The following is a 26,102-nucleotide window of genomic DNA, read 5'->3' as shown; positions in this document are numbered from 1 at the left end:
AAGCAGTCCTTTAGTGTCTGGTATTTCATCCTACAAAGTGTAATCGTGTTATCTCTCTACTTTTTTTTTGTTGGCAATCTGAATACATTGTGTTCTTCAAGGTGTTTTTCTTCAGCAGTGAGTTTTTCATTTTGCATCCTTTCAAACATACTGCGTATGGACACCAGAGCTGGTGTCCATATCTCCTCTGGTCAAGGCACCGTTCTTGGAGGTCATACAGAGTTACTCATTACTTTTAATGCTCTAGTTCCATACGCTGTCAGTGTGACAGTAGTCTTTTTCTAATGGCAAAGCTTTCCATCTTGGTTTTATTAAAGCATGTTTTGTTTCTGTGATCTTCACTTATCTGTGATCCAACATGACTGTGTTCTTGCGCTGTTGCTGTTATTTTTTACAGACAGCTATTATTGTTTTTTTGTGATGTTCACAGTCATCTTGGCAAAGATTTTCTATCTGTGTCCACATCGTTGGTCTAGATGATGACAGATACCCATTAGAAAGATCTCTACTGAGACAGTTTTACATTGACAAATGTGTCCTAAGCAAACCGATTCATAATCCTTTTATTGTGTGTTTGTTTTAATCAGTTCTGTGTAGCACTGACTTTTCTGAGGGGAACATTAGTAGTGCTAACTCAGACACCCTGCAAAGCTCTTATTTATTGCATCTTCATGGTTGCTGTAGATGAACTTGTTAGAGCTTTATGAATCCTGGGGATGAATGAAGTATAAAAATCAAGACAGTTAATTTCTAGTTAAAATAATTTACTGTTTGGTACAAATAATCCATAAAGTGTAAGTACATGGTGTCTGGATTTCACCGGTAGTTCATTTTTGGTCTGCTGCATCCTTGTTGGCCAAATCAAGAAGTTAGAACTGCATTCATATCACATCCGCCCAATGACCCATGAATTTCTGCACTTGTACTTTATTAATTAATTGAGACCATAATCCAGTGCTAGGAAAGAGATATATATAAAAAGAATTTACTAAATACCCATAAAATAGCCTTCCAGTAGAGAAAATGGACTTGAAATCTCTATTAGTATTTGGCTCGCTTCTTTGAGTATGAAAATGCATGCAGAACTGCACAAAATTGGAATTATTTTTTCTAATGCATCTGCGTGGGTGTTCTCAGTTTCTGTAGAGAAGAGGTTGTACATTCCCCACTGTAACTCCATGTGTAGTAAGTGGAATATGTAGTACAACTTGTTTGTGTCAGAATGAAGTAAAATTATACTGTGAGATTCTTCCGTTTCTGGAAGAAAGTAGTATAAGCTGCTCAGAATTCTCTTTTCCAATTATGTTGATTATTTCAATCCTCTGGATGTCCTTGTGAGAGTGATACGCTGTTCTTTCCAGCTAAAATTGTTTAGCTGATCGTTTCCTCAGTTAATGCAGGGGGAGAAAATCAATGGAAAAGATAATATTTTAGCATTAGTTGATCCTAGGTCTTGTTTGATTCCAGCTAGCAGGCTAAGTAGCAAATGCTCTTAGCAATTGTTTCTCTTAGTGGAATTTTGAATGCGCCAAGAGAAATCTTGATCCATGGAGACAGTACAATAATTCACATTGACATATTTTCCCCATTTGCCACAGGGCAAGTGGAACTATTACTGCTCCTGTACAAAACCTTTTCCTCCTTTTCTCTGTTTTTAAGAGCAGAACAAAAACAGTGTTGATCGTCACAGTGGATTATATGTAAAAATTTTAGACTACCCTGCAGCCATCAAAGGGAAAAGGATTCAGAAAATTTATTATCAATGTTAACTTTGCTTTATTTCTCAAATAGAAACCCCTGTGCAGTAAGTACATATATTTATTTACATTGTGGGGTTTTGCAGTGTTTGGGAGGTTTCAGTGGTTGTTTTAAGCAAAAAGGCATCTCTGGGGTCAGGGAGCAGGCAGCAGTGATTGTAAAATAAGCTGTTTGAATGAATACTGCATGCACACATGAACTGATTCTAACAGAAGAATCTTCTCTGAATCCATTCTGTGCCTCACAACGTACAGTCGGCGCCCAACGGAGACAGCCGTTCCAATCATGTATACACAAGGAAGAGTTGTTATCCATTGTAGTATTTTGCCTGCAGCTTTGAGAGACCCAATTTTATCTTCCCTTAAGCAGCAGAAACGATGTCAGCATCAGCATGGTACTTCTTTTCTTTGGCTGTTTCAAGAACTGAGAAATTGAACTGTTTTGTAAAATGTGTATAAATTTAAGCAATTTCACTCAGTGCAGTAAAACTGCTTTTGCAATTAGATTTAAGCATGAGTTCTTGAAAACCTGGTTGGTTAGATGTTCAGGAAATAAGAGACAGTTGCCTACTAATAATGCCAGAAATCACAATTACACTGTGAAGAGGAGTAATGATAAATGACCAAATATGCATCTTCTCAATGTCCATCCTGTTGGCCATTATGTTACTAAAATCTGTGTGTGCTATTAGGTTCAAAGTTAACTAGAACAAATTTCTAGATGCATTAGCAGTTTGCTTGCTGTCCTTTCCATCCTGCCCAACCCCCCCTTCTTTTGTTTTTAGGAGAGCCAAGAGACTAGGCTTAGGTCACAAATGAGATGAGTTTGATGACCTCAGCCTGTGGCCTCACAGACATCTGTCTACATCTCAAACCATCCATAGATTTTAGTACAATTGGAAATCTCTTGTCAGGAAAGATCCAGCAATAGACTGAGAAAACTTAGCTCTGGTTGTGATTGTAAAAACCCTAGAAACAAACCAAAAAGGCATCCCTTCCCTCTCAGTTCTTGATATTTAGTGAAGATTACAGTTGTGGTGCTTGAAAGGAAGAACATTCAGAATACTTACAGAACTAACATAGGGGTGTGGTTCTATTCTCCTTAGACTATTTATTATCTACATGAATTATTGCTCATTCCTCTCTTGTGATACTTTTTGCTGATGTGGGTTTCTCTGTAATGTTAATCATATAGGTGCATTCTCTGGGAAAAACACAAACTTTAACCTTTCTGGGTCACGGGTCTCACAAGCCGCTTTAGCTGGAGATCAGCACGGTACAGAGATCCACAAAGTATTCTCATTTGTTTCCAGGTCTTTCAGGAAAAGCTAATTAATTATTTATACATTATCTATATACATTTACTTATTATTACAGCTCAGTTGTCTTTAGCCTGCGCTAGTTAATTTAAAGTACATTTTTCCTAAGGTAACTTCATCATCCCTGATACAACTTGCACTGTTCATAAGGCGTATTGAATCATTTTAATTAAGAACCTGATCTGTTTGCATGGATGTATTTTCCTCTTTGTGGATGTCTGCTGAACTTTACTCTGCCCATAGTGATGTACAAGCCTGTACTGTGACCATTCTTTCAGATACATAAAGTAACGCAAATTAATAAAAGATTATTCTAATATCCATGACTCTTCTGTTTGCCATAGGAATAAATAGGACACAAATAATTAAGAATTTGAAGGAAGGGAAAAGAAATTGTTGTTGGACTTGGGGGTGCTCATTGACAGCTGGCTGAAGGTGAGCTGTGGTGAGGCCTCACCTCGAATCCTGTGTTCAGTTCTGAGCCTCTCACTACAAGAGAGACATTGAGGTGCTGGAGGGGAGCCAGAAAAGGGCATGGAGCCTGGTGCAGGATCTCAAGCACAAATCTGATGAGGAACAGCTGAGGGAACTGGGGTTGTTCATCCTGAAGGAGGCTCGAGGGGACCTTATTGCTCTCTACAACTGCCTGACAGGAGGTTGTAGTGAGATGGGGATTGGCCTTTTCTCCCAAGTAACAAGTGATAGTACAAGAGGTAATGGCCTCAAGCTGCACCAGGGAAGGTTTAGATTGGATATTAGGAAAAAATTCTTCCTCAGCAGGGTTGTCAGGAATTGGAACAGGCTGCCCAGGGAAGTGGTGGAGTCGCTGTCCCTTCAGGTATTTAAAAGATGTGTAGATGAGGTCCATGGTTTAGTGGTGAACTTAGAAGTGCTGGGTTAACAGTTGGACTGGATAATCTTAAAGGTCTTTTCCAATCTAAACAATTCTGGTTCTGTGTCATAGCTCATGATGAGCTCTCTGTGGGTTTTCCACAAAGTCATCATGAATCACAAGTACTGCACATGTATCAGCCTGACCACCTTGGCAATGCCTGCCTGGCATAAGAGTTACTATCTTTAAGATTGCACTGATGATTCTGCTGTCGAGAGTAGTGGTCCTTGTGAGATGATGGAGTTCCCGAGAGGCAGTTGTAGGGCCAGAGTTGTGCTGCGCTGTGATACAAATTCAACAAAACATCTCTGTCAGATGGCGTTTTTCTGTGTAGAGGAGTTGAACCATTCCAAAGACGACAGTTTAGCAAACGTTTCCATGAGATGCTTTCTCTCTGCAGCGTTTTCTTCATGCAATATTATAAGACTTCTGGGAAGTTTATCCAATAATCTTTAAATAATACCGTCCTATCATAAGGCACAGTGCTGCCTTAGTCTGTAAATCAGGGTATTTGCTAGTAAATGCCAACTCAAGTAGCAGCAAATCTGTTGATGCTGATTATCACCTGTTTGAATTGACTTTTCTTCTATAGTGAAATTGCATGTTGTATTTATGTAAGTACTATGATCTGGTAGTCTTTGCTAGGATAACAGTCTGCTTCTCTCTTTATATTTTGCAGCAATACAAAGGGAGCTTTTTAATATAGTTCAATACTTTTCATATCACTGTGTAAATTGCCACGTAAACTGATGTCCTTTGGAATTTGAATTGTATCTCAGGAGCCTTGCAAAGGGGATAAGGATTTCTTGCAGTTTACTTTTCAGGCGTTGAGTTTTAAACCTTGAGGACTGGAAGTAAAAAAGTTGCACAAAGGTCTGTTTTGGTTTAGTAAATGAAAAAAAGGTGTATCTCCCAATAATATGTTTGTTAGGAAAGTATACACATGCTAGGAAAGGTATAGAAATATTAGTACGTTGCTAGATCTATAAGTAGAGAACATGAAATGTGTTTCTGTGGCCAATGGATTACGTGTTTTACACTTGAAACCTTGCTAGTTCCTTTTCACTGTTCGAAAATCGTTGACCATTCACTGTTATAGATTGCCTCGCCCATGTATTGTTCCATATGTTGTAACTATGGAATTGATTTTTCACTGCCCATCTCTTTGCTGCTGTTTTCTTCCACTCTTAATTTCCCTGTTTTGTTAGAGTACAAAGGGCTGTTCATTGAGATTATTTCTATTTTTACATACTCAAAGGGACGGTTTTCTTACTTTGTTTACAAATGTCTGGATATACTGCTTTTAAAATGACATTAAAACAAGATAAAAAATCCAGTTAGAGCTTACACTTTTCATTATGTTCCATTAAATTCTCTAATAGTTATCTGGAGGCAGACTTTATTATGTTCAAACAATGGTGTTCAGGTTTTTTGATGTGCAGATGTTTTCTGTAGTATGTTACTACACCTGCTGTGCAAAGTGTGAGCTACAGAAGGTATCAGAAGTGCTTGACTGATGGTTTACAGATGCTGAGTAGTGTCATGGTGTAGTATTATCAGACTTAATGGTATGTGGATGTGATCAGTCAGTGAAAAGCAAGGTGCTGCCAGAGAGATGGTGTGTGTCTCAGGATGGTGTGCATCTCAGGAGCTGGCATGATGCTTCACTAGAGGTCACTTTTTGCTTGATAATGAACTGTTCCCTTATCTTGGTGCGAGGTGATAGTGGAGTGCTGGTAGTGCAGTATTTCTTGAGGGTACAAAGCAGTGTTCAGTTTGGAAGAGGATGAAATTAACAACTGATAACTTGTAATCATCTGAAGTAAATTTGACAAAGCAAGAGAATTAATTTCATGTAAAAAAATTATATAATCCAGTGCATGGTTGTGCTTAAAGCCCTTGACAGCAAATGGACATTTTCAAGTAACAGGCGTTGTTTTACTTTTTGCATCCTTTTGTATCCTTGCTATTTTTTCAGACTGATAAGCCTTGTGGTTAGTTTGAGAGAAGTGTCTCTAGATAAATGCTTAGGAAGATGTTTTGATTTCATACCTTTATTTTTCCTGAAAGGGTCCTCAGTTTTGTGGTACGTGTTTCAAACAAGCCATTATGACGTTCTTTATGCCGCCTAGTGCATGAATGACATTTATAAGTGTGAATATAATTGTTTGGGAGCTTAAAATGATTTCTGATACAACTGTAATTTTTTTCTTTTCCCTGGCTACTTGTGCATCTTTGACAAAAATAAGTGTGTTACAAGGGAACTGAAGAGGAGGTGGAGGATAATAGGGTGCAAATGACATTGAAGCACAAAGACCGCTAACTTAGTGACAGTCAAAATCGCTATGAACATGCAGCATCTTCTAGAGATGCCCCTGCTGATTTAGAATGGTGCCAGGTCTGAAATAATTAAATCCCACTTCTGAGCAGATAATCACCTCACATTTGGAGTAGCACTGGCAAATCTGAACTGCTTATGGCTTCAAAGGTAGAGCAGAGACAAAGCCTGCAGCCTAAGCACCTCTCTCTTCTGGAAGTGTGGTAGGCAGGGGCTGCCCTTGAATCCATATAGGCCGAAGTACCTCTTGTACATCACATCTGAATTTGATTTTCTACATCTGTTAATTTTCTGAGCAGACTGTCTAAGACTGAAGACATACCCACAACAGAAAGTTCAGTAAGGACATGCATTGGTTCTCCTGAGGCTACTGGATGGTTAAGTATTCTCTGTATGGCCTATGAAATTACTACCACCAAACAGGTTACTGAATCTACTACAAGCTTGCACGTTTTGATCCCTTCATTTGGCCTTAATATGTAGATTTGCTTCTTTGCATACAGAATGCAGCATCACAAATAGAGTATCTGTTTCTTATTATAATTTTAAAGAGACAATCAGATGGCATAACTCTTCTGTATGGGTCTGAGACAACTGCCCTTAATCATCTAAAATAGAATACCTTGCTTCATGACCAGCCCCAGACTGATTTCAAACTTCAGAAGTAAATTACTACTCAGTAGTAATCTGCTACAACCCAGTTCTGTGAAAGTAAATGCAGAATGTTGTTGGCCTGGTTCATTATGTTGAAAGTCTATTGCACTATAATTGTTAATGTAATTTTTTTAGTGTAATATATTCCAGATGCCTTCTTTAACACCCTGGGAGAGAGTAGGATCACTGGTCTCACTCACCTAGGATCACTGGTCTCACTTGCCTATTGAGGGGCTGTCCACTGCCCAAAGAATTTTGTTTGTGGCTAAAGTTAAACTTTTAGGGACTGGTAGGAGCCTCAGTGTAGTATCTCTGCAACTTGGTTTGTATAGGCTCTAAAATCTCAGACAGGTGAGAAGGAGAAATTCTTCCCCTGGGTTGCTAAGCCACTTTTTGTTCTTTCATGTTAATTGGCTGTTCGTTCCTGAGAACACAGATTGCGCTCCTTCTCCTTTACCTCATCCAATGTCAAATCCCCAAAGAAGCCCTGCCAAGGGAGTGAGCCATATGGGGCAGGTTGCAGTTGTTCCTTCAGGTCTGGATTTATTCCACTGTGAACAGATGGACAATGGCTGACATCCACTAATGGTTCTCAATAGGCTTCTTCTGCTGTTCATCTCTGTCTTCTTTTTCTCTTCAGCCAGAGCACAGACCTTCCTAGAAATGGTCTGTTAACTCCTGACTAGTCAGAAAATGATACCTCTCATTTAGCAATAACCAGAAAGTGCAGAGGATTTAATTCCACCCTGGTTCTTGTGTTTTTAGCACATGTATGAAGAAGGTGAGATCAAGAAGAAAGTCCCTTAGTCAATACAGATAACATCAGAGGAGAGATGGGTTTTTTGTTCACTGGTTTGAAGGGAATTTGTTCTTCCATTCATTCAGCACACTGTCAAGCTTTTTCACTTCTATACGGCTGGTATTTCCAGCACAGAGCTAGTATAGCCATTCCATTTTGAGAAAGGAGCAATGCACATTTGGCATTTCAAAAATGACTGAATGTCTGACACAGCTGAACTTCTTGTTCATTAAGTAGAACTTTAACCTATGACTTTGATTCTTCAGCAGACCTTCTTTTTAATGGTAGATGAAGGTTCTCTATTTTATTTCACGCTTGCAATGACCACCATTTCTTAAAGATGAAGTGTCTCCCTTTTGTCAATTACTCTTTTTTCCATTTCCCCTTCACAACATGCTGAATGTTTCTGCAAAATGGCTTTCTCTTTCACATCACCCAGAAAGCCTTAACTTCCTACAGCAGGAAGTTTCACACAGAGGAAGTTACACCTAGAAACAGAAAGAAGCTGTAATTAAAATACGGAATTGCAACATGAAAGTAGACTGATGTCTATGTGTGTGTTTCATAAACAAATGCTTTTCAGGATCTGAGTGAAAAAAAGTAAGGAAACATTCAAATCCAAACAAAGTTTTCTTTCCAGATTTTAAATAAATCAAATTGAGGTATTTTTATTCGACATTTTATAGTTCTCTTTTTAGGATAAAGTTTAAGTGTTGGTTCTGCTTTTTCCAACCATTGTTTTAGTTCTGACACAAATCCCTTTTAGGATCTCGTAATAGCATCTCCAGGATTTACTGTGGACAAAAGTTCAGCTATTGCATTGAAATATAATCTTGTTTTTTTGATTAAAAATGCATAAAGGTTTTAAAATGATGGTTCTAGAAACTGTTATGATGGATGACGCATGTTCGATAATGAAGCAAAAACATGCCTCAAAGAGCCAGCATGCACAGCTGTGGCAAACTAAAGAAAATCTGTAAGTACACAATCACAGTATCTAGAAGTAAAAATATTGTCAAACCTCATTATTCACTTCAGAGTGCATTCGACATGTATCTTTGCTCCTTGCCTAGACACTACAACAGTAAAACTTCCTCTTTCAGTATCTTCAAAGCCACATCTGCTAAAGATATAGTACCCTAATGTATCTAATTTGTGAAAGCCCAAGGTCATGCCCTTATGCTTAGACATTCTGGGGGGAATAAAACTTGTACTTAAATTATACATATGGCTGTTAACAGATACACTTAAAACAATGTATTTACTCTTCAGCACATGTGCTCCTGCAGCTGACTCTTAGGAAGCCAAGAAACAGTTTGGGGGCTTTGAAAAACGCCGTAATCCTCAGTGCAGAACACACAAGACACTCATCTGTGTAACGTTACTGTTAAAAATAAAATTAGCTGCAGTGACAGCAGTGCCAAAATGTGATAAGAGGATGGGGAGTGTTAGGCTTTGTGGAAGATTTACTTATATTATAGCTGTACAAGCTATGGTCTAAACGATGTGAAGATAGGTGCATGTTTGGTGACCTGGAGGCAAGCTGGAGAACATAGGAAGTAAAACGGATGGGCAGAGGAATGCCTGGCTGGAGTCCTCTGGTGTGCTCCTGCATTTCCTCATGTCCAGTCAAAAACTAAGCCACTGACAGCTGTGCAGGGGAGGAGTAAACTGTAGGTGAAAGTGAGCTTGATTTTCTTAAAGAGCATTGCATTGTGTTCTGAAGGAAAATGTCAATTCCTCCTGGGTTATTTCATTCTTGTTTCCATCTTTAGAGTCTTTGTAGTTCATTCTCTAGAGCAGGTGCCTTGTGGCAGCTGTCAGAGAAGGGTGGAGAGACCTTTCCATAGGGGAGACAGGGTCAGATAACCTCTCTCCTTCAGCGGGTGCAAATCAGCTCTCTGCTGTTGAAAGTAATGCAGTTGGTCCAGTGAGATGAGGATCCAGCCCATAATGTTTTCCCAGGAAAGATGGGTTTGTGATGCATGCATGTGTGCTTAGAGGGAAGCAAGTTCGGCAGTACCTCCAGTGTGCATATTTGTTAAGTCTATGTACAATCAGAAAGGAAAAAGAGCAAGCATATGAATCCCTTCATGAAGTAGCGTGGAGAATACCAAACTGCAGTATTAATAACCTCCTGTTACTGAATACTCCATCTGTTCATCATGCCAACTTATCCTCACTTAGAGCACTCCCCTTGTCATAATATTTTGTACCACACTCCCCTCCCTCCTCGAGGCAGCAGTTCCAGTTTAGAACTAAACATTTGCCCAGTCATGTAACCCCACCGAGGACATGGTTTTGTTGCCTCTATCTGCTTATGTTTCTCCATAAAAGAAACGTAACTGAACTCTTCATTTCAATGCTGAGTTTTCATTTTCTACTATTAGTTGTTGTTTGTTGTTTTTTTTTCCCAGAGATACTTCCATATCCATATTGGTATTCACAGACGTTTCATTTGCAGTTTGAGCGTGCTCTACACCTAATGCTCATTCCTGCTGATACTTTGCCACATGGCAACTTCAGCAGTGAAGAAAAAAAACAACCCCACCATGATTTTCTCCTTACAGCTTTGATATGTATGTATTTTTATATTTGCTAACATCTATAAATGGCAATAAAGTGGTTAACCACTTTAAAGTGATTAAAACCAAATTTGTTTATTTATACAACCCCCACATGAGGCGCTTGGCTAGATGCTGCCCTAGTGATGCACAGTGAGAATCTTGAGAAACTATGTTGTTTGAGGGATGTCTGAGACGTCTGCATGGAGCCACAAAAGGCTTTCCCATGAAAGCAGGAGGAAAATGAAGTTAAATCAGAGGCTGCATAAAACTGGTCTTTGGAGTTACCTCTTGATTCTGCTGAATAAGTCCATGAAATGGACAATAACTGGAGAATGATGGGGAAAAACAAGTTATTAGGGAGCTGGGCGAGGTTGCTAAAGGCTGCCTATGAGCTAAAATCCTTTACTTGTGCCCTGGATTCCAGAAATCCACACAATGTGGGAGGCTGAAACCATACTTTATAACCTTTGGGTTCAAATATTCCCTTCTCAAACAAACAAGCACAGAAAATTAACAAGCACAGGAAAATCTACATAAAAAGCACAGAAGAGATGATCTGCACCCTAGTACAGATCATGTTACTTATCAAAGTGAATTGCTAATGTTTGCTGCCTGAGAGTCCTTATAATTACTTGTATTTTCTAATACACTTCTCACCTATATTCGAAGTGTTGCAATTCTGCAGAACTAGGAAAACCCCTTAAATCTTCATCTCTACCCCTCCCTTTCTGTGGGCTTCTTATGTTTAAATATCACCCACGGTCCTGGAGTGCAGCGTCGGCAGAATTAACTCTCAGATCACCCACAAAGTGATTAAAACCGTGTGAGAGGAGGCACTGAGAGTTCGCGCAGGGATCTTGGCATGGCATGAGGCGGCGGGACAGACAGATGTACATTGGGACAGATGTACACCGAGCTCGCTGCCCCTCGGCTCAGTGGCCGGCTTGCCCTCTCCTCCAGGCCGGTAAGAGCTTTATTTCCCTTCGCATCACCGCTAAGCTAAAAAACTAGTAGTAATACCTTATTTTTATCAGAGGCTGGCCTGTCGTGGCCATCGCCAGTCATTATCGGAGGGGGTATCAGGCCCCTTGGCACCCATGAGGTACTGCTGTGGAGCGCTGGCTTTGGGGCCGTTTGCGGTGTAACCGCTGACAGAAACCGAGCGTTTTATTACTGGAAAAAGCAAAAAACAAACGGTGTTTTCGCTCGGCGGTTTCGCCTGTGGGGAGAAAGGCCGGAGCGAGCGACCCTGTGTGCGCCCAGCCGCGGCTCCGCTGCCCGGCTGCGGGGAGGGGAGGCTGGTGGCTGTGCGAGAGGTGCAGAAGCTTCCCGGCTGGACGGAGCCGGAGCTCCGGGCGCTGAGCAGCGGGACAGGACGGCGGCACTACACGGAGCCATGGCGGCGGAGGGACCCCGCCGCCCTCACCGCCTCCCTCACCCGGGCGGGGCGAGGCAGGGCCGCGTCAGCTGACACAGCCGGGCGCGGGGGCGCCGCCGCTCTCACTGCGGTTGTCGTCCGCCGCCGGCGCCGCTTTTTGGGCGGGTTGGCGAATGGAGGGCTCTCGGCTGCACCCCCGTGTGGTGGCGCGGAGGGGGTATCGCTGGGAGTTGAGCCCTGGTTTGGGTCAGTAACACCTGGTTTTCACCCAAATCTCAGTGTCGGTTCCATTTTGGGCAGCACAGGGGTGGATTTGTGCTTATTTCCTTGTCAGTACATGCGGGCTCCTGAGCCCCGGGTCCACAGCAGCGGCCGCTCCTCTGGTGCCTCATCACCTGCCTTCCATCTCCTCAGAATGGTGCCTGCAGGCTCCAGCTGCCTCACCTGAGGGTCCACCCTGCGCTGGGTGATGGCGTATGGCACAGGTAGCATAAATTGGTGTTAATTGTGATTAATTTGGTACTGCTGCATGGTATCGTGGCAGCAGAATGGGTGCTTTCTGCAGCTGATGGTTTCTGGGGGAGCAGGTACAGGAGTTCATGCTGGGGACCCAAAAATGGGAGATGGGAGCTGTGGATGGGGATGACCAGGGTCCAATGTGGTAGACTCAGAGCAGCAATGGAGCAAGGAGAAGGAGATACCAGGGTAGTGAAGCAGCAGAGTTCCATCATTTACGCACCAAGGGTGAGGGTTGAAGAGGGTTTGGTGCCAGTTGTCCTGCACTTTGGGTTTAGTGGGAATGTGTGAGGGTATCCACGGTGGGAAAGAATATCAGAATGGGGCTTGGAGCAACCTGCTCTAGTGGAAGGTGTCCCTGCCCATGGCAGGGGGTTGTTACTGGAGGAGCTTTAAGGTCCCTTCCAACCCAAACCATTCTATGGATCTGTGATGGTTTTTTGCCGCTTTCCATCTAAACCTGTCCCCTCTGGAGGCAGTGCCGACCCAGCCCTGCTGCTTCCCTGTCGGATCACAGGGGCGGGTTTGGGCCTTGGGCCCAGCACAGCTCCGACTGGAGGCACTGACCCCCCGCTTACACTCAGTAGGAACAAAATTAAGTGTTCTGATTTTGGATGGGTTTTTTTTGTGTTTAAAAATGAGCAGAAGGGAGAAAATTAACAAGGGAGAAAAGCCGTAGTCCACAGAAAAAAAAATAGTGAAACACCAGAAGCGCAAATGTTTTGGGATGCCAGTGAGGGCGTCAAATGCAGGTAATCTTCCAACTTTGTGGAAGTTTAATGAAAACAACACACAAAAGCGGCCGCATTACGTCCTAAAAGCAGTTTGGAGTTTTCGCTGCGACAAGCGAACGAAGCGGGACTCTCCCAAACCCTCTTGCGCCCGCCCCGCTTTCATTCTGTCTCCGATGCCTGCATAGAACCAAGAGATCGAACCCGCAGCGAACAAGAAGAAGGAGGAGGAGTAGGTGGCGGCGGCGGCCGCTCCCCGCCCTGAGGGCGGGCGGGTAGCGCGGGCGCGCGCGCGCGCTGTCGGGCATGCGCGCGGCGGCGGCGGCGCGCGCGCGCCTCAGCGCCTCAGTGGAGGGGTCGCCCGCGGAGCAGCCGCCATATGCCGCGGCGGGCCGCGCTTCCATCGCCAGCCTCGGCGTCGCGGAGCGGCCGTGCCCCTCCGGCCTCCTCCCCGCGGCGGGCGCGGACGTAGCGCTTCAATGGGAAGTTCTCACTTACTAAACAAGGGCTTGCCTCTAGGTAACCGATCTCGCGGCCTGGTCGCGGCGGTGGGGATGGGAATGGGGAAGGGGGAGTGGGGGGGGATGTAAGGCGGCGATCGGCCCCCGCCGCTACCGGCAGCAGTGGTAGCAGCAGCAGCAACACTGGGCTTTGTGTGCCCGGCCCCGGCGGGAGCGGGGCTCCCCTGACGGCCGCGTCGCCGGCGCAACTTTGCCCTGCGAGCTGCTGGGGTGTTTGAATAAAAGCATAAAGAGGAATAAAAATTAGAGGCGAAGAGGGGGGCGCAGCCCAGCCACTGGAATTCGGCTGCAGGGATAATTCCTCTTTCAATAAAAAAGTGAAACGGCGCTAAAACTGCATCAAGAATGTGAATTTAGGGGTTCTTCCCCACCCCGGTCCCGTTCGCTCTTGGGCTGAGCGGTGCCCTGGCTTTTAGCTATAGAGAAATGCTGGTAAAGTGCCACGGAGGGGGGGGAAAAAAAAGCTGTGCTAATATTTCAATAAACAGGAAGTTTAAAAGCGGCGTCTTATTGCTGTAAAAAGTGCTTAAGGCCTGGCTGTTGAAATGATTTTGCTAAATCTGCGGACGGGTTATGTATCAGAGAGGTAAGGCTCTCCTCGTGAATTTGGTTTTATCTTCTTTCTTTCCTCTTCCTTTTCTTTTTCATTTCTTTTAACCGTGTGCTAGCAAATGCATTTGTGGATTGCTGCTGGTTTTTAAGGTAACATGAATAATATGCATAGGGTGATGTTACAGATACGCCTCCAGAATCGCTTAGTGTAAATTGTCATGTTAATCCGAAGGTGCTTATTTTTTTTGTTGTTCCCCCAGACATAAGGAGACAGAATGTCGATTGTGTTTGTAAACATGATCATTTGTAAGCAAATGATACCAAGAAGAAGGCTGCAAAGCAGAGAATAAGCCTGTTTGCCGTGTAGATGCGAGTCAGGCTGCTCTGCTGCTTTGTTTTTCTCTAAAATAATTAAATTCCAAAGTCAGGATTTCAGTCATAGTGCCCATCTGGGCAGAACCATGGCAGAAAACACTGCTATTGGGGGTGTTGTTGTAAGATTTCACCTGTTGTAACTTAATTTAACAATTTAATATCCCCTTATATTTTAATAACTGTTGTGCTTATCAGGAAGAATGTTTGCTTTTAGACCATGATGGAGCAGGTAAAGATAATCATCCCTTTAGCCTCGTTGAAAATAATGAGGCCTAATAAACTGAAGTGAGCATCTACTTCTTTTCCCATCAAATTAAAATTACCTATAATATTTGCCATGCACATGCATGTTTCAAGAGCAGCGCACTGATTCTTTCTCCTGGGTCTTAGGAGATGTAAATGTTCTTATTTAGCATTCGAGCCCCATGGCAAGTAGCATGATGCCCTTATTAAAATATTTGAAACCTCATTATTGTGTCCCACTAGGAGGGGAACAAGAAAATACGAATAAAAATGAAATATATTTAAATAATTTCTGTTGTAGATTGAAAGCCCATTGAGTAATGCTTGAAAAATCTATGTTTTATACATCAAAAGGGTTAAAATGCGCACTATGAAGTAGACCATGCTAGTAGAAAGATAATTGTCCAGTGCATCTCTTTGTTCTGTGTTCTTATCTCTTTTATCTATTTTTAGCTGTGTGTTAGTGAAGCAGGCATGTAAAATTTGCAGCCCAAACTGCTAACTTTAGTATCTTCTATAACGTTGTTTTTTATCGACCCCAAAGGCAGCAAGATTTCAGTGTTGGGATTCCTTAACGTTTGTCAAATAATTACCCTCTTTGGTTTATTATGCAAACCATCCTGAGAGTATGGCCAGGGACAAGATACTGTGTCCAATTGTAATTCACTAGTGTTTCTCAAACCAAAATGAAACAAACAACCCTCTGCCCCCCGACCTGCCTTGGTTTTCCAGTCTGAACAAGAAATAAATGTTTACGGGGTGTCTGTGATTCATAAACCAGTGAGCAAAAATGAGAAGATTTAACTGTTCCTTCATTTTTGTCGTTAATATGAGATAATATTTGGGACGTGAATGGAGTTTCTCTGCATTCGTTTGATGGCATTGAGGGCATGAATTGGTGCAGAGTCAGTAGCATGTTCTCTGTCCTTCTGTGAACATCACCATACTCCCCAAATTAATGTAGATCATCTATTTCTTCATCAAGGGATGAGTTATTTGCCAGTTCAGTAATGGAGTAAAATAGTAAAACCCCCAAGATTTGCTATAGTCATGCTCAGTAGAAGGGTTTAGTCAATGAAACTGCTATTTTGAAATGAAACTACTACAGTCACCTCTATGAATTTTTCAGTTCATTTGTCATATGTAGTTAAGGAGTAACAGGCACAGGCAGCTTTTGAGCACAAGTATACTACATGTAATAACCTCCTCATCGTAAATATTGTACATGCTCTGATCCTTTATCATCATGTGGAGTTCCTGATAGCGTGACAAAACAAATTACAAGTGCCCCTACGTTTGTCAGTTTGGTTAGCTCTTGACTTGTCCTTCTGCATAATAAAGATAAATAGCATTTGCCCTTTGTTAAAAATGTGTGACAATGCTTCAATTTACTAATCGCTCTGTTTCTAAGAGTTATTGTTTTATTTATAATATAAACAGACCGAGCAGTACTTGGCCAAAAGTGTGATCAAAGAGATTAGCATTGGGCTGGATGCTGCAAAGTGCTATCATACAGATGCAGCAGTGCACTCACCAACGTGTTGAAAGAAAGTCAGTCCCTCTGTATCATAAGAACATCTACTAGCTAGGCTGGATAGTCCCTTTTGGGGAGAAAACTGACACTATTCCAGAGTAGCAGTTCACATAAACACCATAAGAATAGAGTTAAAGAAAAAAAAATGAAAAGCCTGTTTTACAAGAAAACAGTATGAACAGCAAGTAAGTGTGTGAAAAGGCACAGATTTAAATGACTCGTAAGTAAAGACGCTGAGAAGCAATGTAATCTTTAATTTGTTAATTAATACATGTGAAATACAACCCTCGAAACCATGCAAATATTGTGGACTGCAATTGCTTGTTGCCATTTTTGTCTTTCCTAACCTGCCATGCCTTTGTAATAACTATGTTTCTTGAGGCTTATCTGCAGGGCTTGGCTACTTGTGTGTTAGAGACCTGCCTTTAAGAGTGGTATTTAGGTTTTCACCTCCCAGGCCAGCTGGGAACATTGATGAGGTGATACTCTCCAGCATGTGTCAAGCTTTCAAATCCCATAGCAGTTGGCAGTATATAGCAACACAGCAGCCTCATCTGAGGCTCCCTAACCTTCTGGCCCTATAATTATTTATTTAGTGAGAGAGTAGAGATGGAGTTACACTTTTAATACATGTCCTAAAATTTAAGGTGAGGATAAAAGTTGTAGTACATGGCCCTTTAGCCTTCGTTCCTCTGCCACACATGCTTTCTCACTCCCAGACAGCATAACAGTGGATTTACAGTTTGGGAAGGCAGAAGTTCCCAGCTGTGTTTTTTGGGTCTCTTTTCTCCTCTGCTGCCCTGAGAGGAGAGATGATGATTCTTTTATATCTGTGTATTGATCAGGAAAAGATAGCAAACATACATTGCAGATGAATCTAAAATTAACATTTCCTGCTGCAATACAACCCTTTGCTCCCTCACCAGAATTCATCTGGGAGAAGTATAGCAGCGTTTCCAGTTGTGGGCGTTTCAGGATCTCTGAGCTGTGCCTATGATAGGATCTTTTCCAATGCGCAGTAATCCTCAGCCCATCTCTCCAGGTGATTAATGTACTCAGAAGTGTTTTGGGAATCTGGCATCATCAAAGTGTTAGCTGGCTGAAACTGATGTATGCCCTTATGCAATGGTATTGCGGGGAGAGGGAAAGGGATTAAGTGTCTCAAATGGTTTATGATGTGAAAAAGGGTGCTGGGAGTCCCTGGATTAGACTTTTTTAGGTGCTTGTGGGCCTTCATCCTTTGATGTTTGGCCTCGGTTTGATGGTTGAAATGAGTGAAAACTTTCACATTGGTTTTAAACCTGACCTGTCCCGTTCCTCGAAGAACGTGAGGAAGTCCCTGGGCTTGTCTAATGTTTGTCGCCTTGTAGCTGCTGTCTGCGTCCTCCCGGCTGGGGACAGGGAGTATCTGGAGCACAAAGTGTCTCAGCCGCACCCTCAGGCTCTCCCTGCCAGCAGTGCTGGAGCTGGTTTAGTTGGCAGAGGGACAGTGACGCAAAGCCAGGCCTTCACCTCTTTGGTGCTGCAAAAGTAATGAAATAATAATGGGAAAAAAGTTCACATGGTAAAATTCCAAGTAAAAAAGAAATCACTCAAAAGAAACCTCTCCTGAAAAATATCTGTTAGATGAATAAATTAATTATTTTGTGATGTGCAAAACATAACATGCTTGTGTTTGCTATAGCAGAGCAAGAATTTAATTTTTGAGGAAGACGATTATAAATTAACGTCTCTTTTATGAAATATTTTTGTCATTTAATCCCAGACATATCATCTTTCCTGTATCATTATTTCATTTACTAATTACTCAGTTTGTCTCTAATCAACATAATTGAAAATTGACATTGTTTGATTTTTTTTCTTCCTCTTTGAATTAAACATTGCTAATGCTACAGCATATTTCATGGTGGTATGTATATATATAAGGAAGAAGTTCTTTATTGTGAGGGTGGTGAAGCACTGGAATGGGTTGCCCAGAGAAGTGGTGAATGCTCCATCCCTGGCAGTGTTCAAGGCCAGGTTGGACAGAGCCTTGGGTGACATGGTTTAGTGAGAGGTGTGCCTGCCCATGGCAGGGGGGTTGGAAATGGGTGATCTTAAGGTGCTTTCCAACCCAAGCCATTCTGTGGTTGATTTAGTTTGGATGTTGCTCATCTCTGCATTTTTGTCTTTCATTTACACCTGCCTTTCTCAAGGGGCCTTTGGGGGACCTTCCTTGCAGTGTAACTGCCAGGGTAGTCAGCCAGGAGACAGTCTCCATGGGGAGCAGAAAAAGCCAGCCTTGGGGCTGGGGACGATTGCTCAGAGTAATCCCAGAGCTGAGGTTTCAACAGAAAGCTTTGATTTCTGATGCACGCAAAGCCTTTGTAGTTTTGGTATTAAATCACGAGCTAATGTGATTATATAATTTGCTTTACATGAGGTATTTTAAGGCTTATTGTGATAGTTCTATTTGCAGGTCAGTGGCTGTCCCTTATCTGCGCCCAAATCACTTCCAGGGAGTTGTGTCACCACCGGCAGAGTTACATAAGTCTGCAGTGAAGGTTGCTCACGCTTTCTGATGCTGTGTGTGTGCCAGCACCCACCAGGTTGCTCCTCTTCTCCTTTTAGTCTTTCTAGGGGAGCTTTGATGCCAACTCACAAAAAAAAGAAGGAAGCAGAGAAACACTTCTTACGTGAGTCACAATTCCAGATTCCTTATGTGGATGCACACTAATGGTCTTCCCAAACAGCCCTTAGGATATTTTTGGATAAATTCCATCTTCTGCTGTTGCACATGGATACACCGTGTGGTAAGAGTGGTGAGAGGTCCACCCCAGCAGGGTGTGCTTACAGCTTTGTCATGCAGAACATGACAAGAGCATAACTGTTTTGCTGCCTTTTAAAGCAAGCATTGCTTTTGCCACCTTCTGTGCTTGGTTGACACATGACCTTTAGAAGCGAGAAATGTCTGTAGTTGGGAAACCACCACAGGCAGCACAGTGCTCTGCACATCTACCTAAACATGTCTGGGCTTGCGTCAAAGGGATGAAGAGATGTCCTGCTTATCCATGTTGGACATTGTTGTAGTTTAACCCCAGCTGGCAACTAACCGCAGGTCAAAGTAGATAGTTGTTAAGGAAACGTGAGTTCTGGAGGCTGCAAGAGTGGTCCTTCTTTCTGTTGTGCCATGTCAGAGCCTCTGAAAGTCAGGCTGACTGCAGTTGCTACTGCCATGTGGCAAGTTGTTTTTTTCTCCCACCCTCCAAATATGATCAATAGGAATTAGCCCACGGCTGCTGTCTGATGGCAGCAGGAATGGCAGACTGTATGCTTCCAAGTCTCTTCCTGCAGCATTCCCATCCAGCTGTATTCCTTCCCTATGGAGGAGCGTGCACTGAGTGCCATCAGGCTCTGTACCTGTCCAAGCAGAGGATGGCAGTGTGCTATCCTGAATGATGCTCAGCCAGTGCAGTGCTGACTCAGAGCTCAGAAGAAAGCCAGGAGAGAAGCAGCACTGCAGAGTGTTCTCATCATCTACTACACGTACATTTTTTTTCACTCTGCAGAATGTCATTGTAGCCCCTGGGTGAGTCAGAACTTGGGAGAATGAGCCAGAAAGGAGCTACAGGGAGATGAGTGCTCTCCAGTTGGATCAGGCTGATCTGCAGGAGGATTTGCAGGAAGGGAGTGCTGCCCCAGGCAGCTGTTAGTCATACCTACAGCCAGGGAGAGGTGCTGCTAGGGGCTGACAAACAGCAATGACTTTGCTATTAGTGCAGATCCCAGTATCTTCAATTTATAACTTCAGAATTTCTGTTGGCTTCTGTAGGATTTTTTACCTGAATATGGTTATTTCAGAATTAGCTCCCTATTTGAAGCCAAACTGCCCAATCTAACTGTTGTTTCTTGCATATTTTCAGCATGGCATTCTCAATCCCACACAGAAAACATATGGCTTAGCAGAAACAATGATGTGGAGCACTTCATCAGAATTCCCAGATGAGTCAAATTTCATTAGGTGGTTGCAGCCAGTTTGTCTCTTGCTGAGTGCGTAGCTTTAGTCTTTGCAGAGTCATGCAGGACAAAAGTGTTTCGCAGAGATAACCACAAGCCAGTTTCCAAACTCTTCAACTGATACTTAAATATTTCTTCTCTTTAATGTGTTTTACCAGATATGTTAAACTGTTTATTTTCAACCAGATAATGAGCGTTTTCACATTTGTGGTCTACCAACCATCTTAATGTGTGTCTAGTGCTTCACTGAGCAGTATTAATGTGTATCACAACCCTTCTCATGTTGTTGATTTTCCATCTGTATAATCAGCGTTACTGAGAAGTGATCTTCAGTAATTCCCTGTTGTGTGTGTATGTTCCCATGCTGACTGGAACTGGCTAGCTAAGTCTTTATCTTAATTTCTTGACTAAGAAAGGTTATAAAAATACCAACCAGAGCCATTGCAGCATTTTAGGTATTTTTTGCATCCTCTTCAAACTCTCTCCTGTGTGCTAAAAGTCTTGCCTCTGCTAGTTGTGCTCCTTTCCTAGACTGTTTGTGCCAGGATTATTGTCTTTCATTACTCCTACCAGCTTTTGCTGTTAAAGTCTTCATTTTGTTTGGTTTGTATTAGCTTTCAGGATCCTTTAAGATAAAAAAATGTAATATCAGTTTTCAGTACCTCTATAAACAAGTTACTTGCACCTTAGAGGACTTACTGCCTTCACCCTCAATCAGGATCTGTAGTTAATACTGCAGTTGCTTTATTCCTTGGTTCTTTCATGTTTCCGTTGGTTTTTCAGCTCCTCCAAGACTGTCAAAGCCTATCTGACTCGTGCTGAATGTGCAGGTAGTTCTTAATGTGGATACTTCTCTTGCTATCCTGAAGTGGCTTCCTGCATCTGTTCGACTTGAGATTCGTGGTCAGCAGTTTAGCCACCAAAGCACTACTCCTTTGTGAACTTTGAACGCAGCACAACCAGACAGCAGACTTTTTCTTTATTTTTACAAGCAAAAGCACCATCCAAGAGCCTAACCTTTTATCTGTGTGGAGCTGGATGTATTTTAGCCACGCCAGTCTAGATAAAAAGAATGTCTTGCATTTTTTAAAAGCTTGTGGGAGGAGGCTCACAATAGAGGCTCCATTGTACTGTTAGTACTGAGCGTACAGGAAATCACAAATTAGCTATGACGAGAGTATTGCAGGGGGAGTTTTAAGTTTACTTAATTCCCATAGTATTGTATGGTTTGGAAAGGGTTTCACAATACATTGCCTTTTGGGTTTGGTTGTGTATGTTGTTTGTATTTGGCAGTCTTCTCTTGGAGGCTTTTTCTTGCCATGTCTTTGTTCAAAAGGTCTCATGTTTTGAATCCTGGAATCCAGATGACTTTCCTTCTTACTGTAAATACAGAGGCATGCAAACACACTTGGTATTTATCTCGTGACCACCCTGCAGCCATCTAAAATTTAAATCTAGCATTATGTATTCAGCAGTGAGAACTATCTCCTTGGAGCAAGCAATAAAAAGAAGGATTTTAAGTAGGAATTTGGAGAACAGTAAGCTTGAGGCACAACTTTTCCTTTCCTAACAGATTTTGATCCTTCAGGATGTCAAGTTACTCAGCTTCCAGTTGATATGGAGGGGAATTGGAGTGGGCTCACAAATCCGTGGGATCTTGGCTGCATCCTGCATGCTAAGCCCAAGCTATTACATGATCAACCTTTTGTTAAAATATTGTCCAAAGATTGGCTTGGCTGAGTACCTGCAGTGGAGGAACAAGTTCTGTCACTCAGTTGAAAGAACAAGGATTATGAGGACTCTCCAGAATCATGAATCTTATTTTCTTAGTCCTGGGAATAAAGTGCAGAACAGTATGTTGCATTGAGTTGGTAATTTTCAACCTTGAAGTACTGTAAGTTTTAACTTTGCATTTGTTTTTCTGACTTTGCTGGCGTCTTCCCTCTGGACTTTCTTTTAAGCCTGTTAAATTCTGCAGCATTGTGGCATTCTTTAAAAAAAATACATTAAACCCCCTAATCTGTTAACAAATCCAGAAATAGAAAATGTACTCTTCTACCCACAAAGAGTCAAAGGGGGAGTGTGGGGAAACCCCAACAAATCCCCCCCCCCCGTAAAAAAAAACAGCAAGAAATTGAAAGGAAAGTTGGATGTGTTTTGTGTTTGACTGTCCTGAGGATACCATCTTAAAGAAATGGTAGCTATTGAAATTCCCTAAAGATTTATTGATGGGAGGTGGTTTGTTGTTTTTTTTTTGGGGGGGGGGGGATACAGAAAAAAATGCTGTCAAAAATCATCTAATTCTCTCAGAGATTTTCAAAGAGAATATGTAAAAATTAGTTTTCATTTTACAAGACTAATTCTAAAAAGAATGTTAAACTGTGCCTATTATAAGTAGTAAATAGTAAGTAACTTGTCTGTTAGTTCTAAGATTTTTTTGATGACAGAAGTGCCCAGTGAAAGAAGCAGTCCATGAATAAGCCATATGATACCTGGGAAACTGCTCACATTTAATTAAGGACAATTTTAAATCGAGTTAGTTCAGCTAGTGCAGGCCTGTTTGAGCTCCTGTTGAAGTATAAACTAGGCTTATTTCACATTTGCATTAACATAATTAGGAATCAGCAAACCCAAATCAAAATAGGGTACTTTGCTGTGACTTTATGTTGGGCATTTGTGTTCTAGTTTACAGATTAGAGCATAATACAATTTTCTTATGTGGGGTTCATGCTTCTATAAAGGGAACTTCTCTAAATACCCGTGTTAGGAAAATGAATATCCTACATGAGAACTGAATCACCTTCTTGAAGTTCTCTTTTTTGTTTTACTCTTTAGTTATACAAGACATTTCTCATTCCTAAAAATCTTGGAGAAGTACTGAAGTGGTGCAGAGCTGACCTTCAGGATAAACTTGGTCTTATTATTGACAGGAGAATTGAAAGAGCGAGGGGAGCCGAGACAGCAGTGCTGGCGCACATCTTAAGTGGTAGTTGGAATTGCAGATGATCTTGGTGGTCTTCTCACACTTGTGAATATCCTCAGGAGTAACATGGGATAATGCACTTAATTTTCCTGTGCCCTGGTCCACCAGAGCTGGTGAGCTTATATGGGAGGAAGCATGCTGGGATCTGCTTGAACCTGCACCATGTTAGAGTGGGATTCTCTTATTAATGGTGCTCTGAGTAGGTGCTTGTGTCCTGTATCACAGGGAAATGGTTTGTGAGGCAGTGTGCTTTCCATTGTGAACTGAATTAAGGTAAATGCACTCAATAAAAGGACAACCCGTGCCCTGGCTGAACACAACAGCACTGTACAAAACATTTTCAAATTAGAAATGTACTTTTCACCATTTAAGCTCTTCAGATAGCAAAAAAAAAACAAACAACAAAACCCTTCTCCTGTATATCTGAATCAGGAAGTTGTATTTCAGGAATTAGCTTGACAGGACATGCATGAAAACAAACAGTAAAATACTGGGAAGTGATGAGGATGCAGCTCCATGTGCAGTGCACTGAAATATGGGGATGTTGTGCCCTAAGTGCTCTTGCTCCTGCTGAGACATGAAGGCTTGGAGCAGAGGCATGATTGCGAGTTATTTTTACTTAACAGTTGAACTTTGGAAGAGGAGAAGTAAGGGATAATTTCTTTCAGTTTGAGTTTGCACATTATACAACCATTAAAAACTTCAAGATGACTGTTAAGTAAAGACAGCTCCTTGAAGTGCCAGATGGAAAAGAGCAAGAAAAATGCCTTCTGCTTAAAACAGAAAGGGGATTTTTGCTCGTTTTGTTTCGGGGTCTTCTGCAGTCCACACAGTTGCATGCTTGGCTTCTGTTTAGTATCTTTATCAGTGATCTGGACAAGGGGATCAAGTGTACCGTCAGTAAGTTTGCAGATAACACCAGGTTGGGCAGGAGTGTTGATCTGATGAGGGGTAGGAAGGCTCTGCAGAGTGATCCGGGCAGGTTAGACCGATGGGCTGAGGCCAGCTTTTTGAGGTTTAGCAGGACAAAGTGCCAGCACTTTGGGCTACAACAACCCCATGCAACGCTCCAGGCTTACGGAAGAGTGTCTGGAAAGCCGCTGGTGGAAAGGAACCTGGTGGTCATGACTGGCAGAGCTGAACATGAGCAGCTTGTGCCCAGGCAGCCAACAGGCCAACAGCATCCTAGCTTGCATCAGAAATAGTATAGCCAGCAGGGCCAGGGCAGTGATCATCCCCCTGCAGTGGGCACTGGTGAGACCGCATCTCGAATCCTGTGTTCAGTTTTGAGCCTCTGGCCGTAAGAATGACATTGAGGTGCTGGAGAGGAGCCAGAGAAGGGCATTGGAGTTGTGACGGGTCTGGAGCACAAGGATGATGAGAAATGGCTGAGGGAAATGGGGGTGTTTAGTCTGGAGAAGGCTCAGAGGGGACCTTATTGCTCTCTAGAACTACCTGAAAGGAGGTTATATCAAGCTGGGGGTCAGTCTCTTCTCTCAAATAATGAGTAATAGGACAAGAGGAAATGGCCTCAAGTTGTGCTAGGGGAGGTTTAGGTTGGATATTAGGAGCAAATTTCTTCCCTAAAAAGGTTGTCAAGCACTGGAACAGGCTGAATAGGCAATGATTGAATCACTGTCCCTAGAGGTATTTGAAACACTTGTAGATCTGGTGCTCAGGGATATGGTTTAGTGATGGACTTGGCAGTGCTGGGTTAACAGTTGGAGTCAGTGATCTTAAAAGGTCTTTTCCAGTCTAAACCATTCTCTGATTCTGTGATTCTTCTGTTGCTGTTTCCATCATGGGACCCATTCAGGTATTAGATGCAGAGGAAGATGGGTTTCTCTTGTGTTAATGGTATGACAGAATGCAGGCTTCAAACAACATTTATCACATATACCAGGTCTGCATCACAGTGTCGGGCTGCATTGCTGAACTTGGGCCTACACTTTCTTCCTACTCACAGTAAGTGCTCTCACGGGCACTGCAGACATTTCTGTTTTTCTGGAAATGCACTGGCTTTTTCAAGCTGTCACAGTTTGTGAGATATGATACTGGCTGTTTGGTTTGGATGCAAGACTCCTCCTTGATTCATTTCTTTGCAGAGCAGTCGGTCATCTTATTCATCTTATTATATCCATTTTACATGGAATGTAGTTCAAGGCCAGTGTTAGTTTATAGATAACTTGGAATAATGGGAAAATGTGAAAAATGTGGAGTATTCTTCAGTTGGCTAAAATTTTAAAAGGGTGTTTTTTCCTGCTGGCATCTGGAAGTCAGCCAGGTGAAAGTTAACATTCCCACAATACCTTTTCTGTGGAATAATGGGCAAGTTCAGGGCAGCATTCTTTCTTTCATTTATGTAAACAGGGTGTGCTGGCCAAGGCTATGGGAGAAGTGCTGCTGAATATGAAATTGTTGCTGTTTGCTCTCCCAGTTGTTGCTCTCTTCAGAATGATTTATTTATTTATTCTCCTGTTTAAATAACATGGATCTTCTGCTCTGTTCCCATTTAGGATCTTGCCTGAGGCAGCTCTGTACAAAAAATCGTTGTGCTCTACAGATGATTTCATACATGGTAGTGAAGAGGTTTAACAAAGCAGAACTACCCGAAGCTTCCAAAAAGTAGAAAGGTGTTTGTAGAACAGCAGAGTCCCATTGACAACAGATTAAAAGAGGTGGAGGGCTGAGAAGCTGAACTGACCTTTCATCTCTCTTAGCTTTGCAAGCCCTGGTCCTTCCAAAACTCCCAGGGAAGTGTGAGCCGGGTGTGCAGGTGCTGCCTGCTGTCTGGCTGGCTAGCAGCTTTCAGTTGCTGCTGCTCTGAGTAGGGGTGATTTGGATATTATTAAAGACTGATAGGAATTTATTGAAATACATTTTTCCCTGTCAGAATTCATATCTTTGTACTTCCAGAGTTGCAGAACAGCTTACGTACCGCAAAGGT

The 26,102-nt window shown here is 42.4% G+C and overlaps 1 protein-coding gene across 7 annotated transcripts in view; it reads left to right on the top strand.

The window, feature by feature from the left end:
• Positions 1 to 26,102, top strand: part of CTBP1 (C-terminal binding protein 1) — a 247,272-nt gene that overhangs the window by 163,483 nt on the left and 57,687 nt on the right. For 2 of the 7 annotated variants that reach the window (XM_005148545.4, XM_005148546.4), the window contains exon 1: positions 13,295 to 13,470. The exons of 4 other annotated variants lie outside the window; for them this stretch is intronic. In XM_005148545.4, the coding sequence (XP_005148602.1) occupies positions 13,431 to 13,470 (40 nt within the window). In that variant the 5' untranslated portion in view covers positions 13,295 to 13,430. Of the gene's footprint in view, positions 1 to 13,294; positions 13,471 to 26,102 lie in introns of those variants that run through there. One more of the 7 variants, XM_031048402.2, reaches the window with a different exon arrangement.

This window comes from Melopsittacus undulatus, chromosome 7 (assembly GCF_012275295.1).
Source record: "Melopsittacus undulatus isolate bMelUnd1 chromosome 7, bMelUnd1.mat.Z, whole genome shotgun sequence".
Lineage (NCBI taxonomy): Eukaryota > Metazoa > Chordata > Aves > Psittaciformes > Psittaculidae > Melopsittacus > Melopsittacus undulatus.
This window is presented reverse-complemented; position numbering and strand designations above follow the sequence as displayed.